The sequence below is a fragment of the Cervus elaphus genome, chromosome 22 (genome assembly GCF_910594005.1).
Source record: "Cervus elaphus chromosome 22, mCerEla1.1, whole genome shotgun sequence".
Taxonomy (NCBI): domain Eukaryota; kingdom Metazoa; phylum Chordata; class Mammalia; order Artiodactyla; family Cervidae; genus Cervus; species Cervus elaphus.
In genome coordinates, this window is record NC_057836.1 from 6643105 (window position 1) to 6663099 (window position 19995).

General features: G+C 53.1%; 2 protein-coding genes across 7 annotated transcripts in view; one reads left to right on the plus strand and one right to left on the minus strand.

The window, feature by feature from the left end:
• RRP7A (ribosomal RNA processing 7 homolog A) lies at window positions 1-7782 on the plus strand. The gene is made up of 7 exons (XM_043881776.1): window positions 1-119; window positions 2143-2285; window positions 4672-4797; window positions 5497-5614; window positions 5889-5986; window positions 6273-6471; window positions 7184-7782. Exons 1-7 carry the CDS (start codon window positions 47-49, stop codon window positions 7267-7269), a joined length of 843 nt encoding a protein of 280 aa, XP_043737711.1. The 5' UTR covers window positions 1-46; the 3' UTR covers window positions 7270-7782.
• Window positions 7658-19995, minus strand: part of SERHL2 (serine hydrolase like 2) — a 21702-nt gene continuing 9364 nt past the window's right edge. For 2 of the 6 annotated variants that reach the window (XM_043881774.1, XM_043881770.1), the window contains 5 exons: window positions 18428-18462; window positions 15225-15397; window positions 10876-10958; window positions 8920-9016; window positions 7962-8098 (listed from right to left, as the gene is read on the minus strand). In XM_043881774.1, coding sequence (XP_043737709.1) covers window positions 8958-9016; window positions 10876-10958; window positions 15225-15397; window positions 18428-18462 — 350 coding nt within the window. In that variant the 3' untranslated portion in view covers window positions 7962-8098; window positions 8920-8957. Of the gene's footprint in view, window positions 8099-8919; window positions 9017-9825; window positions 10117-10875; window positions 10959-15224; window positions 15398-18427; window positions 18463-19995 lie in introns of those variants that run through there. The other 4 variants (XM_043881771.1, XM_043881772.1, XM_043881775.1 and 1 more) reach the window with 4 other exon arrangements.

The window sequence follows — 19995 nt, forward strand, 5'->3', positions numbered from 1 at the left end:
GACCAACTACAACTCCCAGCATCCCCCGCAGCTTCCGGTCGGCAAGATGGTGGCGCGCAGAAGAAAGCGTGCGGCGCAGGAGTCTGATTCGGGGGTTCCAATCCTGCCCGGCTACTCAGGTGAGGGGCTGCGGGGCGCGAGGCCGGGGAGCGGCCAGGCTTCTCCAGGAAGAGGCTGAGGGGTCGGCAGTGGCTCAGGACCTTGAGGGGCAGTCACACGCTTGGACGTGAGCCCCAGAAGGTTCTGAAGCCCCGGCCCCCTCAGCTCACGCGGCGCCTCTTCCCGTCTGGCTTCACTTGGCTCGGGACGACCCTAGTTTGGCCAACGCTTTCCTTGAGTGAACCCGCCGCTACACTTTCCAGGGCGAACCTGTGTCCGTCTACATTTTCCACCCCCCCCCCCCGAGATACACCCATCCATTTATTAGCCCCTCGTTGCAATTCCTGGTCCAGCCCCCTCAGCGCTCATCTCGCCTGTTATGTGCCCTCCTCACTGGTTCTCCTGCCTTCTGTTTTTCACCCAGGTGCCAGAATGTTCTTTCTAAAGTCAGACTGAACTCAGATCTTGCCTCACACGCCCATCCCCGCAGAACTCTGTTCAGTGACTAAAGTTAGCACGTAAAACAAAATCCAGACTTCACATCCGTCCTATCCTGGCTCTAGCTAACCTACAGCTCTGTCTTTCTGTTTCTCCGAGACAACAAGCTCTTTACTCCCACAGAGTTTTTGTACTTACTGTGTCTTTTTCCTCTGAGTTCCTCAGACAGCTCTGCCCTGTTACAGGGCTTCGTGTCATTCTGGTCGAAGCTTTTATGTTAGTTCCTCAAAGAGGTGGTCCTGATAGATGCCTGTCTAAAGGCCTGTGTCACCCATTACCCTGCACTATTTCACTCTGTGTGTTTCCTTCCTGTTTGGAATTTTATTTATTTATTTACTTTTGGCTGTGCGGGGTCTTGGTTGCTGCTCAGGCTTTTCTCTAGTTGCCAGGAGTGGGGCTGCTCTCTGGTTGCAATGCTCTTCTCATTGCAGTGGACCTCCAGGGAATTTGGTGTATTTTTCAACTTGAAATGGTTCTTCTCTACCTTTGAAACCAACTTGAAATGGTTTTCCATTTCTTTACTTCATTCTTTTGTGGAGCATGGGCTCTATCGAGGTAGGGCATGCAGGCTTCAGCAGTTGCCGCTCCCGGGCTCTAGAGCACAGACCCAATAGTTGTGGTGCACAGGCTTCGTTGCGCTGTGGCATGTGGCATCTTCCCGGATCCGGGATCCAACCTGTGTCTCCTGCGTTGGCAGGTGTATTCTTCACCACTGAGCCAAGAGGGAAGCCCCTGGTGGAAGCTTTAATGTTACTTCCCCAAAGAGGTGGTCCCGAAAGGCCTCTGCCTCCCATCAGCCCGCTCTACTTCACTCTGTGTTTCCTTCCCATTTGATACCACCTTGTTACATGCTGACTTGTTCTGTCTTCTCACTTTACCATGTGAGCTTCCTGAGTGCAGGGCTTGCAACTGGATCCTCTGGATCCTCTCTGTGCCCTAAAGAAGGTGGTGAGAAAGACAGAACAGTCCTTAGCTTTTCTGAGGATTAAAGTTTATGGGAATGCTAGCGATTATCCAAATCATCACACACCAAGGGACTTAGAGACCGAGAGAGATGTTAAGAAGGCACAAAGCAGGTAGATCTAACCTGGCATGTAAGGCTCTCCTGAGGAAGTGAAAACCTGAAGAATGGATGGAAGGAGGCAGGTTGATGTTTCAGAACAGCATGGGTGAGGCCCTGGCTGATTGGAGCAACAGAGAGGACGCGTGTGGTGTGGAGAGGGGAAGATGGGGTGAAGAGAGGCTACACGGGGGACCGTGGTAAGGATTTGGGGGTGCTCTGCACCCCCAGAGCAGCAGTGTTTGAACCTCTCTTCTTTTGCATCCCACTTACATTCTCTCTATTACCGGCTTTGGAGCCCCTCCTGCGCAGATGATGTTGGTTCCGCCGCGTAGCCTGCGCAAGCATCTTGCACAGGCCTTGCCTAGGAGAAGAGCTCAGTGAAGGATGGGTGGATGGACGGACAGACAGGCACACAGGACTAGAAAGGGACAGCCTGAACCTGACTCATGTGTCATCCCTCCCCGTGCCCGTGTTCCTTCCAGCCATTCCGATAAAATTCTCTGAAAAGCAGCAGTCCTCTCATTACCTCTATGTGAGAGAGCACAAGGTTCGAGAAGGCACCAGGTCTTCCTGGCCTCAGAAGCGGACCCTTTTTGTCCTCAACGTGCCCCCATACTGCACAGAGGTAACTGGGTGTCTGGGAGGGAACCTGGGCCTGGGGCAGGGGCTCCTGTGGGCCCTCCACCCCTCAGTCCTCAGTGATGAGAGGGAAGCAGCTACCTGAAGCCCCGAGGGGCGGTGTCGGGAAGTCTGCATCTCTTGTGACAGGAAGTTGACTTTTTAAAGGTGTGCTTTTCAGATTAAAAAAAAAGTGTGCTTTTTTAAATATAATTCTCTAGGGAGCCCATAGCTTTTTATACGTTACCCAGAATTGCTTGAGTTACATGTTTTTTTCCCCTGATTATAAAATTGATACATGTCCACTGCAGGTAGTGTTATAGTACAGCTGAAGTGGTCTGTTGCCTAAAGCAGTTGTTGCATAACTGTCTGCCAAGCATAATTCCACCCAAAGACAGAGACACTTGAATGTGAAAGTGTTAGTTGTTCAGTCGTGTCCTACTCTTTGCAACCCCGTGGACAGTAGCCCGCCAGACTCCTCTGTCCTTGGAATCCTCCAGGCAAGAATACTGGAGTGGGTTGTCAGGCCCTCCTCCAGGCAGACACTTGTTCTCAAACATTTTTTCATTGAGTATTGTGAAGGTTGTGCTAACTACTTGTGTGAAGTCTGACAACATAAACATTCTTTTGTTTTTAAATTGATACGTGTCCATAGTAACAAAATAAGAAAAGCAGGAGAAAATAAAATTACCTCTGAGTCTACTGTGCAGAGATTTCCCAGGAGGCGCTAGTGTTAAAGAACCCGTCTGCCAGTGCAGGAGACATAAGAGACTCGGGTTCAATCCCTCCAGGAAGATCCCCTGGAGGAGGACATGGCACCGACTCCAGTATCCTAGCCTGGAGAATTCCATGGACAGAGGAGCCTGGTGGGCTACAGTCCATAGGGTTGCAAAAAGTTGAATATGACTAAGGTGACTTAGCAAGCATGCACTACTGTGCAGACATGTCTGTTACTTTTTTTTTTTCCTTCACAAAAGTATTTCTTTAATTTACAGAAGAGAAACTAAAGGAATTACTGGATTTTTGATGAATTTTTTTTTTCAGAAAAGAAATACTAATTTATAAAAGATTCCTCTGCAGTTAAAGAGAGAAACAGTGAGAGGGGAGGATGTCGTTTTTAATGTTTCCTGAAGACTATGAACAGAGAAGCACCTGAGCCCAAGTGTAGCATTCGCTGCACTTCACAGATTGAGCAAATCTGTGTCATCAGCGCCCAGACTGAAAAACAGAGCATCACCCACACCCCAGAAATCCCCCCGTGCCCCTTCCTCCTGCCAAGGATAACCACTATCCTGATTCCAGCAGGGTAGATTTAGTTATTTCTAAATGGTTGATTCAGGTAGTAAAACTTAATTGGTTGTCTTATAAAATCAGAATATGACTAAAAACATCCCCACCTATTCTTTTAGAGACTCAGGTTCGATCCCTGGGTCGGGAAGGTCCCCTGGAGGAGGGCATGGCAACCCACTCCAGTATTCTTGTCTGGAGAATCGCATGGACAGAGGAGCCTGGCGGGCTACAGCCCATGAGGTCGCAAAGAGTCAGACACAACTGAAGCGACTTAGCACGAATACATTCTTGTAATAGTGGGAAAAAGAAAAGTTGAGAACCCACTCCTTCTTTGGAGATCCTTCAGAGAAACTGACAGGGGAAGAGAGAACTTTCAGCCAGATGGCCTTTCAAAGGGAGCAATCCCTTTCCGGAACAGACAGAGCATACCCTAGGCACATGCTCCAGCAGGGTCCGGTGGTAAAGCCAAAAAATTATACCTGAATTCTGTCTCCCCTCTGTCTCCTCCCTCACGAGTCCCTTTTTACCCACAGCTTTGAACACAAAGTCAAAAAAGGTAGTCCTATATATAGGACTACTAACGCATATATATGGAATTTAGAAAGATGGTAACGATAACCCTGTATGCAAAACAGAAAAAGAGACAGAGATGTACAGAACAGACTTTTGGACTCTCTGGGAGAAGGCAAGGGTGGGATGTTTCGAGAGAACAGCATCGAAACGTGTTTATTATCAAGGGTGAAACAGATCACCAGCCCAGGTTGGATGCATGAGACAAGTGCTCAGGGCTGGTGCACTGGGAAGACCCAGAGGGATGGGATGGAGAGGGAGGCGGGAGTGGGCATCGGGATGGGGAACACATGTAAATCCATGGCTGATTCATGTCAATGTATGGCAAAAACCACTACAATATTGTAAAGTAATTAGCCTCCAACTAAAAAAAAAAAAAGGTAGTCCCCTCCGGCCGTGGGGGTCTGGGGTTGTGACCTCGGTGTTGAGGAGGGGGTGGCGTGCCCAGGCCCTCTGTGCGCGCCCCCCCCAGGCTGGACTCCGAGGCTCCGGTGTGGCGGGAGGCTCACCCTGCGCTTCTCTCCACCCGGCAGGAGTGCCTGTCCCGCCTCCTGTCCCCCTGCGGGCCCGTCCAGTCGGTGGAGTTACAGGAGAAGCCGGAGCTTTCTGAGAGCCCAAAGGAGCCCCCATCGAAGTTCTTTCACCCCAAACCAGTTCCTGTAAGCCTGCAGGACCCGGCCGCGCCAGTGCGGGTGTGGGCGGGGCCCGAGCGGCGTCCCCGGCGTGTGGGGGAACGTGGCATCCGGGGTGGCCGCGGCACTTCAGGGGTTGCCTGTGGTCAGGCCCGTCCGGACCTGTGTGGTCTAGGAGGCCTGTCCGCTGAGCGGCCTCCACCCGGATTTGCCACGGCCTGGAGCTTCCCGTCCGGCTCTTTCCATTTGTCCTGAGGGGGAAGCTCAGAGACATCTCTGCTTCCCGCCCGAGGGACCTCCCCAAGCACCCCCACCGCTGGCTTCACGCCGCGGAAGTCGATTCTTCCTTAGGCTCGGTCGCCCTGGTCTCCCTTCTCTGCGTCAGGGAGCCCACACCTCCTCCTGTTGAGGGGACTTTGCACTAGCGGGCGCCCCCCGCCCTGTCTGTCCGTCCACTCCTGGCCCCGGGAGAGCACGCCCTCCCCTGAGGCCCTCCCACAAGTGGAACAGGAGCCCCCGGGGTCCACCACTCCCTGGTGAAGACGTGGCATCGGGTCACTCTTAGCAGAAGTTGCGTAGCTAGGAGTGTGGGCGCCCCACCCCCGGGTAAGAACAGCCCTTCTCCCCCTGGTCCTGCGACAAAGTCAGGCTGACGGCGGGTAGGGGGGCCCTGAGGTGAGACGCCCCTGGGGAAGGCTCTGGCCGCTGACACCTCTCCTCCTGCAGGGCTTCCAGGTGGCCTACGTGCTGTTCCAGAAACCCGGCAGCGTGTCGGCCGCCTTGGCCCTGAAGGGCCCCCTGCTGGTCTCCACTGAGAGTCACCCTGTGAGGAGCGGCGTCCTCAGTCAGTACCGCGGCCCTGGGGCGGGGAGGGCAGCTTCGGGGGCCGCGCCTGCCTATGTGGCCTGGCCCTAAGGGCGGGGGTGGGAGGCCCTCAGGGTGGGCAGGGGTGAGGGCACCCGCTCGCCGCCCTGGACTCTTCTTCCGCCGCGAACCCGGGCCCACCCGTCAGCATCCCGGCAGCCTGGGCAAGGAGATCCTGCCCGGCTGCCAGGTCCTGGAGGCCCCTGAGGGGCGGGCCAAGGAATCACCATCTTCCTCACCCCCTTCTTTCTCAGAGTGGATCCGAGACTACACGGACTCAGTGCCGGACCCCGAGGCCCTGAGGGTGGAGGTGGACGCCTTCATGGAGACTTACGACCGGAAGATAGCGGAGGTGGGGCTTCCGCATGGGCGGTGGCTGGCTGGGCCTCCCAGCTGGTAACATCCAGTCTGAAACGGTCCTCTCAGGGGAAATGGTCTCTGGGGGGGCGGGCGGTCAGGGCTGGAGGGGAGCGGCCTGAGGGCACATGGTGCTGGGCGCAGAGGGAGCAGCTGGGGCCCGAGGTGCCAGGGTGGTGCCAGGTGTGGGAGAAGAGAGCCGAGAGGAGGCAGCGAGGGGGTCCTGGGGCCGCAGGGTGGCTCCCAGGCGCCCGCCCGTCACCGGGCCCTGTTCCCTGCAGGAGGAGGCCAAGGCCAAGGAGGAGGAAGGCGTCCCGGACGACGAGGGCTGGGTGAAGGTGACCCGCCGGGGCCGACGGCCAGTGCTCCCAAGGACGGAGGCAGCCAGCCTGCGGGTGCTGGAGCGGGAAAGGCGGAAGCGCGCCCGCAAGGAGCTGCTCAACTTCTACGCTTGGCAGCACCGCGAGACCAAGATGGAGCGTAAGGGCGCCCCCTGGCCCTGTCCTTCACACCCCTGCCTGGGTGCCCGGCTGTGGTCTTGTGGCCACTCTGCCAGCCCCAGCCACACAGAGCTCCCTAGTCTGTTAGGCTGGGAGAGGGGTCCCGGGGGTCTCCCAGCACCCCCAAAGCCTTGCTTCACCTTCAGGTGCGTGTTGGTTGTAGGGAGGATAACAGAGGTATTTTTTTTTCTTTTAATTATTTGGCTTTGTTGGGTCTTAATTGCAGTGAGCAGGCTCTTAATTGTGATGCGTGGGTCTCTAGTTGAGGTGCCTGAACTCGGGTAGTTGTGGCATGAGGGCTTAGTGGCCCTTCTGCGTTTGGGATCTGAGTCCCCAGACCAGGGATTGAACCCGAGTCCCCAGCATTGCAAGGCGGATTCTTAATCCTTGGGCCACCAGGGAAGCCCCGTTGACCTGGTAAAGTTTCTGTCTGAAACCTCAGGCATGCCATCTTCTCCACTTCAGCCTGTGCCCTCTGACTGGGTTACGGCCCAGTTCCATTTGGTAGCATCTGTACCGTCTCCCAGCACAGGGGCGATGGGGGAGGCCGTGCTGAACGCCCACCCAGTGGGGAGTGGGGGCTGAGGGGAAGAGCCGTTGTCCTCTCGAGTGGGGGCCGTGGGGTGGGGCATAGCTCCCACCTGGCCTGCCGTCTGACCCTGGCCCTATATCCCCTCCTGCCCTCTCCCCAGATCTCGCGCAGCTGCGCAAGAAGTTCGAGGAGGACAAGCAGAGAATCGAGCTGATGCGGGCCCAGCGCAAGTTCCGACCTTACTGAGCCTTGCCCGCTCCCACGGGCCCCGAGGAGCCGGGTGGTGCCCGGCTGGCAGTGTGTGGCCCGGCTGGACCCGGGGTCCTGGAATATCCGTCTCAATGGCTGTGCCCAGGCCGAGGGGCCCCTGTGTGAAACCCCAGAGACCTGAGCCCATGGGGTGGGGTGAAGGACAGAGTCACCCATTGGTTCCCATGTGCTTCGGCCGTCCTGGGGCCCGGAGCGAGGACTTGGCCTCCAGAAGCCCCTGGCCTAGAGCTGGCCCCTTCCCTGTTCTGGGTCCTGACCTTGGCCTGGCTCCGGACTCTCATCTCAGGGCTGACTGTCCGCTGTGTTCGCCCCTTCCTCCTGATGGAGAAGCCCCTGTGGGCAGTAAGACGGCCTCACAAGCAGGGAGAATACAAGAACGTTTTTATTTTTCATCCAGCTGGGTGGCAAGAAAGGACTACAAAAGCCAGCTGGGCCTATCCCAGGCCACATACACACCCGCTGCCCAGTCACAAAACAGACACCGTCCCCTCTTCCCGCCTCCGGAAGTCACAGATACTGAAATCAGAATCTTACACCCCTCCGCGCCCCCACCCCCAGCTCTGCCATAGCACTCGCTCTGGCCGTGCTAGTCTTCGGGACCAGGGCCGGTCCCCAGCATGGTGGCCTGGGCTCGGGAGCTGGGAGTCCGGTGCTGAAGCAGGTGGCTGTGGCCCCAGGCCCCGGGCTACAGGGGGGCAGGGCTCCTCTCCTTGCTCTGTAAAAAGGAGCTGATGACATCAGCCACAAGCTGGGGTTGGTTCATGTGGACGTAGTGATTGCCCGGGACTTCCACATACTGGAACCTCTGGGGAGGGGAGGGGACATGGGATGAGGTGACCCAGTGGAGGGCCGCCTCCCAGCGGTTCCGCGTGTCCACAGCTCTGCCGGCCCTTGTCAGTCAGGGGAGGGGGTAGTCGGGCCTGGCTCGGAGCCGGTGGGAAAGGCCTTCCTGGGAGGGAAGCACCCAGCCCTAGGGTTCTAGGCCACTCCGAGCTGAGGTTGTAGAGCTCGGCTGGGGCGGGCCAGCAGTCCAGGGGCTGCTCCTAGGTCTGGTCATCGGCTAACATTCACTTGAAGAAAGAACAAGCAGCCTTTCCAGCCTGCCCAGGAGAAAGGCCCACAGGGCAGGAAGAAAGACGCTAAACGCTGCCTTTCCGTCTGCTCAGGCCCCAGGGTCAGCTGTCTGTGGTGGGTGATGCTCCTAAAATGCCAGGTGCTCCCAGGAGCCCAGGCAAACATGGGAGTCACAGCGCCCATCCCAGCCCTCCAACTTAGGCTGGCCCCTGCTGGTGGAACTGGTCATCTGTTCCCATGAGACCCTAGGAAATTGTAGCAACACTCAGTTGGGCGTGGCCCAGGAATACAGGAGGACAATAAAACCAGGAGATTCTGCCAATGAAAAGCCTGCTTTCTAAAAAAAAAAAAAGAAAAGCCTGCTTTCTGTGCTGATTTATATGTGATTCCAGGGACCACAGTGGAACAGGAGGCCTGGTAGCTCCTGGGGTTACCTGTTAGACCTGGGCCCAGAGCAGGGGTCCCAGTGCGAGAAAAGAGATGGAGAGGTGGAACCCAGGGCAGCCTGGCAGCCCCTCCCGACCCCAGCTGCCCTGAGCCCTGAACACCCACCTCTCTCAGGACAGACTTAAGTGAGTTGGTCCCGAACATTATGGACTCCCTGTTGGCGTCATTCTCTCTCCGCACGGCATAATATCCTTCGGTTGCCCTGGAAGATGAGAAGGAAGGCTCACCTGGGACCAATCGCTGCATGCCCTGCCTCCCCCCTGGGCTCTAGGCTCTGAGACCGGCCCAAGCCCAGGCATCCCTCTGACCTTCCCACCGCCGGGCCCTTCAAGCCCAGGTTTAGTTCAGGGCTGCGGCACTCAGTCCCCACTGGCCCTCAGCTCAGCAAGGCCTGCACAAGGTTCATCTCGGGACCTTCCCAGGGTCACAGCCACTGAAGGGTGGAGCCAGGATGGGCTTCTGAGGGCGTGCTTTCTCTTTTTTTAACAGCTTTATTGAGTTAATTTCACCCATTTAGAATGTACAGTTCCATGGATTTTAGTACATTCAGAGGTGAGCAACCATCACTACAGTCAATTTTAGATCCAATTTATCACCTCAACTGAGCCATAGGTGATCTTGCAATGCACAAGGTCCAGTTCCTGGGTCCAGTTCCCCTGGAGGAGGAAATGGCAGCCCACTCCAGTATCCTTGCCTGGGAAATCCCATGGACAGAGGAGCCTGGCGGACTACAGTCCACAGGGTCACAACAGTCGGACATGACTTAAGCCACTAAACCACAACCACCACCACCACCGTCACCTCAACAAAATCCTAAACCTGTAGTTTGCGCACACAGCTCCAGGTCTTACACAACCACCAGTTGGCCTTGCCTCTACATTTCCCCCATGCCTCAAGCGATAAAAGAATTTGCCTGCGGGGCAGGAGAGGCAGGAGATGTGGGTTTGGTCCCTGGGTCTCGAAGATCCCCTGGAGGAGGAAAAGGCAACCCGCTCCAGTATCCTTGCCTGGGAAATGGCTGTGGACAGAGGAGCCTGGAGGGCTACAGTCCACGGGGTCGCGAAGAGTTGGACACGACTGAGCACATGCTGGATGTGGACTTGCAAGTGAACGGGATCACACAGTACGTGGGCTTTCCTGACCGGCCTCTTTCAATGAGTCTAATGTTTTCAAGGTTCCTCCCTGTTGCAGTGTCACTGCGTCACTCCATCTTATTGCTGAAAACAGTCCATCGTGTGGACGGAGCCTATTTGCTTGTTGGTGAGCTGAGGGGCATCGGAGTTGCCTCTGACACGGTTCATTCTGTTACGAAGGACACCGCTGTGAGCCACCAGCACTCGCTGTGGTGTGGACAGACGCTGGGGTCACACTGAGGAGTGGAACTGCTGGGTCACATGGTGATTCCAGGGCTTGAAAAACTGCCAGACCTTGCCGAAGTGGCTGCACCGTTTTACAATCGCAGCAGCCTGGCAGGGTTCCAGTTCAGCTCCTCCACAGCCTCAGCAGCGCTCGTTATCTCACTTGTGAAGTCTAGATGTCCCAGAGGGTGTGCAGCGTCCCTCCCTGGGGCTGGGATTTGCCCCCCGTGAGTCCCTGCCTTCTGAACCCCTGTGCTCAGCAGACGTGTCCCTGGAAGTCACGGTTCCTGCCAGGCCCCAGATCCAGGATGAATGCTGTGGAGCGGGGGTGGCATCTGAGCCCCCCTCGAAAGGATGTTCAACGGGCTGTGGGGCCCGGAGGCAGCAGATGGCCTCTGGCTGACGATGGGGGAGGGGAGGACAGCAGATGGAGGCGTGGGGCTGGCCTGGGGATGCGCGGGGCCTGGCGTGGCTGGAGGGTTTGGGAGGACGGGGCCAGGCAGTACAGACACCTGTGGAAAGGTGTGGTGCCGTCCCTGTCCACCCCTAGTGCCCTCCTCCCGTCCCCCCTCCCCTCGCCTGCCTTCCACACACCAGCGACCCATGGGGCGGCTCCCAGTAAAGATGGCAATGTGGTCTTATACCAGGAGACCTGGGCATTCCTGAAACTCAGGTCTGTCTGGGGCGCTTGGTTCCGACTTACTTGATGAACAGGATGCGGGCCTGCAGATTTTTGATATACTGCACAAACAGCTCCTTGCTGACGATGTCGAAGCAGTGCTCTGGCTGCAGAGACAAAAAACCCCACTGAATTTTCGCCATGAGGCCCCAGGCGCTGCTGTGGGTGGAAACCCAGCTCTCTTGGGAGCAGCAGACACCCCTCCTCGGGCACCCAACCAGGACCAAGCCCCCTGCCTAGTCACATCACCACCTCAACAGAGGCTTCACCTCCCTCAGACTGCAGACTCTTGTCCCCATCATCATTCTCCGTCTTGGGCTCATGGCTGCCCAGGCAGACGACATGTCCAGGCCCCCCTCAGCCAGGTGTGGCCATGCCACTACATGCAGAGAAGTGACCTGGGCCACTTCGGGCTGAGGTTTTAGGACTGAGGCGTGACACGGTACCCATACGTGGCTACTGAGGGCTTGGCATGGGGCTCGTCCAGCCTGAGATGTGCTGTCTCACTGGATTTTAAAGACTTAGTATGAAAGTGAAGTGAAGCCGTTCAGTCGTGTCCGACTCTTTGTGACCCCATGGACTGTAGCTTACCGTGTTCCTCTGTCCATGGGACTTTCCAGGCAAGAATACTGGAGTGGGTTGCCATTTCCTTCTCTAGGAGATCTTCCCGACCCAGGTATTGAACCCTGGTCTCCCGCATTGTAGGCAGATGCTTTATCATCTGAGCCACCAGGGATTTTAAAGACTTACTATGAAAAAATAATGTCAACTATCTTGACTATTTTTTTATGTTGACTCCATGCTGAAGTGACAACACCTTGGATACACTGAGTTAGAAGGTATTATGAAAGTCGACTTCACCTGCTTCTTTTCACTCTTTTTGTAGGGCCACTAGAAGGTGTGACTTTAACATGAGCTCACATCACACTTCTACTGGACTGCGCTGCTCTGGGCTGAGAGCCCTCTGAGGGCGGGAGCTCTCAGGAGTTCCTGTGTCCACAGCTCTCGGCACACGTGTGACAGGCACGGGGTTCAGTGAGTGTGTGCCGAGTGGGTTAATTGAAGAGCGCCCCCAAATGGACTGACTTAATGTCTAGTTCCCCTACAGCATCTCGAGGAAGCTGCACGCACACACACAACTATCTGGTCAGCCAAGAAAACTCATCCTTGTTCTGCCCTGACCCCTCCCAGCTATCGCCTTCTCCTCAGGCTGCAATGTCCAGAAACAGAGGTCCCCCTGTCAACTACAAGGCCTGATGGATGAAGATTTACTGAGGACCCAGACATGCCACATGTTATCTCCTCCCCGGAGGATCAGAAAGGCAGAGCAACTGTGTCATAGTCAGGCTTCCCAAGTGGCTCAGCGGTAAGGAATTCATCTGCCAAGGCAGGAGATGTGGGTCCCATCCCTGGGTTGGAAAGATCCCCTGGAGAGGGAAATGGCAACCCACTCCAGTATTCTTGCCTGGAGAATTCCATGGGCAGAAGGGCCTACGGGCTATATATAGTCCTTGGGGTCACAAAAGAGTTGGACTCGACTTAGGGACTAAACAAAAAAAGGTGACAGAAGATGGTGGCAGAATCCTGCCGCCTGCCCCGCCCCCTTCCCCCAGTCTCTCAGTTCAGTTCAGTCGCTCACTCATGTCCGACACTTTGCAACCCCATGGACTGCAGCACGCCAGGCCTTCCTGTCCATCACCAACTCTCGGAGTTTACCCAAACCCATGTCCATTGAGTCGGTGATGCCATCCAACCATCTCATCCTCTGTCGTCCCCTTCTCCTCCTGCTTTCAATCTTTCCCAGCATCAGGGTCTTTTCTAGTCAGTCAGTTCTTCGCATCAGGTGGCCAAAGTATTGGAGTTTCAGCTTCAGCATCAGTCCTTCCAATGAATATTCAGGACTGATCTCCTTTAGGATGGACTGGTTGGGTCTCCTTGCAATCCAAGGGACTCTCACGAGTCTTCTCCAACACCACAGCTCAAAAGTATCAGTTCTTTGGTGCTCAGTCTCTCAGCCTCATTTTAATCCTGCTTCTCCCACCAGGACTGGGACCCTCTGGCTTAATGGCCCAGGCAGGCACTCAACAGAATTACATGCAGGTCCCCAAGGCAGAGATTGAGGATATCACCGCCATGCACGTCTCCAGACGTGAAAACAACACAGATCTGGGTTTGTGCAGTGCTTTCCTCAAAGGCAATAATATGAAGGCTCCAAAAAGCCTTTGAGGATAGCTGCTGGGCACATCTTATCTCCTTCTGGCTTCTTTTTTCTTTTCTTCTCCATCCCTCCTTTGACCTTCTTTTCCTAGTCCGCTTCCATTCCCTGATCTACATTTTTCTTTCATAATTCAAGTGTGGTCTTCTCATGTGGCTCAGCAGTAAAGAATCCACCTGCCAATGCAGGAGATTCAGTGGGTTTGATCCCTGGGATGGGAAGATCACGTGGAGAAGGAAATGGCAACCCACTCCAGTATTCTTGCCTGAAAAATCCCATGGACAGAGGAGCCTGATGGGCTATAATCCATGGGGCTGCAAAAGAGTCAGACAACTTAGCAACTCAACAATAACAATAAATTCAAGTGTAACTTAAAGTGAAGTCCACAGACCTGAGTGTTACCTCATCATGGCCTCTGACACATGGATACATGTGTCACGTAAGGATGTAACCATGACCCAGATGGAGGTTGGAACTGCTCAGCAGCCAGCCGAATCCCTCTGGGGGGTCTTCTCCAAGGACACCACCTGTTCTGACCTCTAGCTCCCTACATCAATTTTGCTGCTGTTCGAACTTCATATACATGGAGTCACAGTGTTCTTTTGGGGTTCGGGCTTCTTTTGGTTTGTATGTGTGTTTTTCACATTCCTGTATGAATGTGTGACAGTTTATGCATTCTATTGTTGACAGACATTTGGGTGATCTCCACTTTGGGGCTATTAAGAATCAAGTTGCCATGTCTTTTGGAGCACACAACGCGCAGTGTTGCCGGATGTATATCTAGGGTTGAGATTGCTGGGCACAGAATTTGCATATATTTTCCTTTAGTAGTTAACTGCCGGTTTTCCTAAATGGCTACATCACCTTATCCTTCCTCCCGCAGTGTGGGACAGTTCTGCATTCTCCACATCCCCACCGAGACTTGGTATTTACTGTCAGGACTTCGGTTTTAGCTGCTCTGGAGCGGGTGTGGAGGTCTCTCCCTGGGGCTTTGATTGGCGTTGCCCTAATAACTGACGGCGTCCAGCACCGTTCGTGTGCTCATCGGCCATCTGGATGGCCTCTTTCAGAAAGGGTCTGTTCAAATCTTTCGCCAGTTTTTAAAACTGAGGTTGTCAGCCTCTAATCTTAATTAATATGTAGGAGTTCCTTACGTATTTCAGATATGAGTCCTTCAGTAAACCTGTGTGTTTAAATATTTATTTATTTGGCTCTGTCGTGTCTTAGTTGTGGCACGTGGGCTCTAGTTCCCTGACCAGGGATCAAACCTGGGCCCTCTGCATTGGGGGCGCAGAGTCTTAGCCACTGGACCACGAGGGAAGTCCCCTTTTTCATTAATATTCTGTTTTTTAAAAAAATATTTATTCGTGTTTATTTATTTGACCGCACTGGGTCTTAGTTGCAGCATGTGGGATCCAGTTCCCTGACCAGGCATCAAACCTAGCACCCCTGCACTGGGAGAATGAAGTCTTAGCCACCAGGGAAGTCCCTCTTTTTTTTTTTTAATATATTCTATTTTGATGAATAGAAATTCTAAAATTTAATAAAGCTGTATTTATCAACATTTTCATTGATTCATGGTCTATGTATGTGTATTGTTCTACTTAAAACATATTTGTCTACCTCAAGGTCATGAAGCCATTCCCTAATTTTTCTTCTAGAACATTACTGTTTCACTCTTCATATTTGATCTATGATCCATGATGAATTAATTTTTTGTATATTGTGTGAGGCAGGGACCTAGGGTCATACTTTTCCATCTAGATAACCCACTGCCCGCCCCCCACTGAACTGAGGTGGTGCCTTTATTATAAGTTGGGAGATCCTCATTCATAACTTTCATAATTAAATTCCCGAAGTATTCCACAAACTCTTCCCAATATAATTTTTAACAGAAGTTGATGGCTCTAAACTTCATTCAGAAGGGAGACTATGCAAGAAAAAGCAAGAAAATGTGTGAAAGAACAAGGAGAGTGGACTAGTTCTACCATCAAAACGTATTAGAAAGAAATGGGAATTAGAACATGTGACTTGATGTGGACAAAGAGATCGATGGGACATACAGGGCAGGGACAGGCCCATCCTGGAATTTGTCTCTTTGGTGACTTAGTTTCTGCCCCAAGGGGAGTTTTCCCATCTGTGGGTGGCCCTCACTCACCCTTGGGCCCTGTGATGACCACGGCTCCCCCTGCAGAACAGCTGTGGGACGGTGGGCACAGTCCCCGAGGCTGGAAGGGCATTTCCAGACACCCTCAAAAACAAACAAACTGACTTCCCTGTGGTCCAGCGGTTAAGAATCCGCCTTGCAATGCAGGTGATGCAGATTCGACCCTGGGTGGGGAAACGGACTTTACATGCAGCAGAGCAACGCAGCCCTTGCACCTCGACAACTGAGCCCACAGGACACAGTGAGGACTCCTTGTGCCGCAGCTAAGAACCGATGAAGCCAAATAAATAAAAAAGTGAATCAATATTCTAAAAAATAATAAACTGGCAAGGGTAGTACTACTACAGAAACTTAAGGAAAAAAACCCAAACTGCGCTCTGGGAGGTGGACAGCTGGGGCAATGGCCTGACTCAGGCCCAGGGGGGCCAGCCAGGAGACTCTCCCTGGAGGAAGACTTCTCCATCAGGGCCTCCAGGACCCTGATGATTAGGATCAAGCCGTAAGCTCTACCTCCCCCGCCAAGGATGGGCACTCAGAAGACAAGCCACAGAGAGTGAACCCGGGTGGGGTCAGCCCAGATTAACTGGCGGTGGACCCACTGGTGTTCCTCTGGGAAAAAAATGAAAATGGATCCCTACCCCTCCATGGACTTCCCCAGTGTCTCAGCAGTAAAGAACCTGCCTGCTAATGTAGGAGACCTGGGTTGGGAAGATCTGCTGGAGGAGGAAACAGCAACCCACTCCAATATTATTGCCTGGGAAACCCCATGGACAGAGGAGCCTGGCGGGCTACAGTCCATGGGTTGGACTCAACTGAGCGACTAAACAACAAGCAACAACCCCTCCATGCTTGAGAACAAATTCCAGCTGGATCAAAACCAAAACTCGAACACTCCCATCCCCTTGGCTGATGCCCTGGTTCAGGCCTCACGTCCACGCCTGGGCCTGGGCGACAGCTCTCAGCGGGCTCCCTGGGGCCAGAACGTCCCTCCTCTAGTGCGAGCAGTGTAGAGCATTTTACTCTCTTACACAGTTGCAGAAAAAGCAAGTCTGCGAGCGCCAGAAGTGACAACACAGCGCCTGGTCACTCAGCGCGTGACCTTAGCTGGTCTTCCCACCAGCGAAGCCCAGGAAGGCGTGCACAGGGGCTGACACCGCCTGTCGGCTCACCAACTGGCTGCGTGAGTGAATAAACGAGTGAATGCGTTTTCTTTCTGCACACAAGACAACTTAGGCTCAGAGAGGGTAAGTGCCTTGCCCAAGGTCACACAGCCTCTCTGTGGTGGAGATGACTGAGTTTCTAGAGTACGCCTGTCACACACCCGCAGGCCTCCAGACCACCTGCCGGTTTCTGAGGCCTTTGGTTTGCTTGTTTTTTGGCCACACCCTGCTGCATGCAGAACTTCCCCAGCGAGGCATCAAACCTGAGCCCTCAAGTGCAGAGTCATAGCCACTGGACCGCCAGGGAAGTCCTCTAAGGCCTCTTGTTAACCAGTCCCTCTCTCTCTCCTCTTTTAGTCTTCAAACCCTCCAGCAGGAACCCCCTCAGATGCCCAGAACCGACTCCAAGGTCTCACCTGTGTGGTCACAAGTGCCTGAGCATCCTTCCCTTCTCCACCCCCCTCCTGGGGCCCACCTGTCCTAAGGGACTTCTGACCATGCTCTCCCCCAGCTGCCGGCTGGCTTGCCCCAGAACTCCTACTGCCCTTCCAGTCATTCCAAACCCATCTAAGCATTTGTCACCATTTGGCAACCCACTCTAGTATTCTTGCCTGGAATATCCCATGCACAGAGGAGCCTGGTGGGCTACAGTCCATGGGGTCCCAAAGCAGCAGACACGACTTCGAGACTAAATAACATGTAAACACCTGAACAATATTTAAAAAAAAGCCCTAGAACAAGAGTTTGTCTGTGTAGAGTGTCTGTGTTTGTCTGGGTAGAGTGTCTGTGTTTGTCTGGGTAGAGTGTCTTTCTAACAGCAGGCCTTGCCTTCATGGATGAATGGTATATCCATATTTTTTATTGTTGTTTAGCTGCTAAGTGGTGGTGACTTTTTTCGATCCCATAGACTATAGCCCACCAAGCTCCTCTGCCCACGGGATTTCCCAGGCAAAAAAAAAATCTTTCCCAGGCAAAGATCCCATGGACTGTAGCCCACCAAGCTCCTCTGTCCACTGGCATTTCCCAAGCAAAAATGCCATTCCCTTCTCCAGGGAATCTTCCTGACCCAGGGATCGAATCCATGCCTCCTGCATTGGCAGGGGGATTCTTTACTGCTGAGCCACCAAGGGAGGCCCATGTCCATGTTCCGTTCAGTTCAGTTCAGTCGCTCAGTCGTGTCCGACTCTTTGCGACCCCATGAATCAATATTACTCAGACACAAAAGGAATGAAATTACGACACATGCTATAATGCGAGGGAACCTTGAAAACACTTATCTAAGTGAAAGAAGCTGGACACAAAAAGTCACACATTGTGTGATCCCACTTCTATGAGGCACCTAGAGGAGTCAACTGAGAGAGACAGAAAACAGTCCGGTGTTTTCCAGGGGCTGGGGGAGGAGGATGGGGGAGTCAGTGTTTAGTGGGTACAGAGGTTTTATTGGGGATGATGATTGATGCTTTTGAACTGTGGTGTTGGAGAAGACTCTTGAGAGTCCCTTGGACTGCAAGGAGATCCAACCAGTCCATCCTAAAGGAGAACAGTCCTGGGTGTTCATTGGAAGGACTGATGTTGAAGCTGAAACTCCAATACTTTGGCCACCTGATGCAAAGAGCTGACTCATTGGAAAAGACTCTGATGTTGGGAAAGATTGAAGGCAGGAGGAGAAGGGGATGACAGAGGATGAGATGGTTGGATGGCATCACCGACTCAATGGACATGGGTTTGGGTAAACTCCGGGAGTTGGTGATGGACAGGGAGGCCTGGCGTGCTGCGGTTCATGGGGTCGCAAAGAGTCGGACACGACTGAGCGACTGAACTGAACAATTTTGGGGTGGTGACAACTGCACGACATCATGAATGTATTTAATGCCACTGAGTAGTACATTATGAATGGTTTGAAAACGGTTATTTATCATGCTATATATATACATACATATATATATATATATATATATATATATATCTTACCACCATAAAAAAGGAAAGAGGTTGACAGGCACTGTGAAGGGTTGGGAAGACAGTAGCACTCACCAAAGTGATCCTCCGATCTCTGTTCAGCCACACACCTGAAAGGAAGCACAGACACGTGGACTCAGCCTCGCTGGTCGCTAGTGGAGGGGGGTGGAGACACAGCTCAGTTCCCCAGGGACCCTGGGTCCTTCCAGCCAGGGCTCGTCTCCTCTTCAGTCTGGGCCCGCAGGGACCACCCTGAGCACCCTCTCGGGCTTCCTCAGAGCAGAGCCTGCCCATAGCTACCCTGCCATGGACTGGAGTGGTCCATGCAGGTGCCTCCAGGCCATCCTGGAGAAAGTACAGGGTGACGGTGGTGGTGGTGGGAACAACTACCCACCTGGTGTCACACTCTCATCTCTGGGAACCCCGAAATGTTCAGTGGGATCTTTATGTCCCAGGAAGTACCAAAGAGCTAAGAAGAACATCATCACTTGTTGGAGAGAAATCGAGCCAAAAAAGAAAGGTTGTGTGTTGGGGGGAGGCCTGGGTGGTCCCAGCTCCATCTGGGTTCTCTGCCACCGTCCCTGTGGGGGCCACCTAATCCCCTGTGTGGCTCAGAGGGTAAAGAATCTGTCTGCAATGCGGAAGGCCTGGGTTCCCTGGGTGGGGAAGATCCCCTGGAGGAGGAAATGGCAACTTACTCCAGTATTCTTGCCTGAAGACTCTCATGGACAGAGGAGCCTGGTGGGCTACAGTCCATAGGGTTGCAAAGAGTCTGTCACGACTAAGCAACTAAGAACAGCACAGAACAGTGACATGTGACCCAGCAATTCCTGCCTGGGCAATGTCCCCTCAAGAAAGGGCTGCAGGAGTCAGGATGGCAGCCGCCATCAGCTCCCTCCCAGCTAGTCTGGCACAAGTGTCCAAGTCCCCAGCGTGAGGCCACCTCATGCCTGCCTAGGAGACTCTCCAAGACCAATAGGAATTAAATCAACAGCTGGAAAAAAAAGAAAGAAGTGGAAGAACATAAAAAGAGAAAGATAACTGCTGAAGAAAAGCACAAAGAATGGGTTCAGAAAAAGAATGAACAGGTTTTTATAGTGGGAATTCTTATCCAGAACCAGCCTTTTATAACTCAATTCCAGGGAAACCGATTCCTGCCCCCCCAAAGAAGTGAAGGATCTCTCAGGAAAGAAGGATAAGAGGCCGTGATAAGCCAGCCACATGGGTCATCCTCTCTGGTAGGGCACAAAGCTAGAAGCAATCTTTGTCTTGGAACTCTGTGCAGAATACAAAGATAATAGATGTGGGAAATTACATGCTTTTACCCGGAGCTATTTAATTTTAAAATCACAATTTTTTTTTTTACTGCTCAGTTATTAGTAGTGCAACATTTTGATGGATCATTGATAAGTTCAAGTTTTTGCATTTGTACACGGAGTCCTTAGAGTTAATTGAGGACACTCTAAAAATGAAAACATTTTCATTTGTATAAATGCTTCAAGGTTGATCTTGGCATATTGTTCAGCAAGATAAGGGTCTGAGTATCTAACAATCATTTGTATTTAGCTTATATTAAAACTACCCTCTAATACCAATAAAACAAACACTTTTCCATGTGTTCTTTCATACTAAAAAAAAAAAAA

Coding starts and splice junctions, on each gene's coding strand:
- RRP7A (XM_043881776.1), top strand. CDS start 47: ATGGTGGCGCGCAGAAGAAAGCGTGCGGCGCAGGAGTCTGATTCGGGG. Junction 4,798..5,496: donor TTCACCCCAAACCAGTTCCT/GTAAGCCTGCAG, acceptor CTCCTCCTGCAG/GGCTTCCAGGTGGCCTACGT. Junction 6,472..7,183: donor CCGCGAGACCAAGATGGAGC/GTAAGGGCGCCC, acceptor CCCTCTCCCCAG/ATCTCGCGCAGCTGCGCAAG.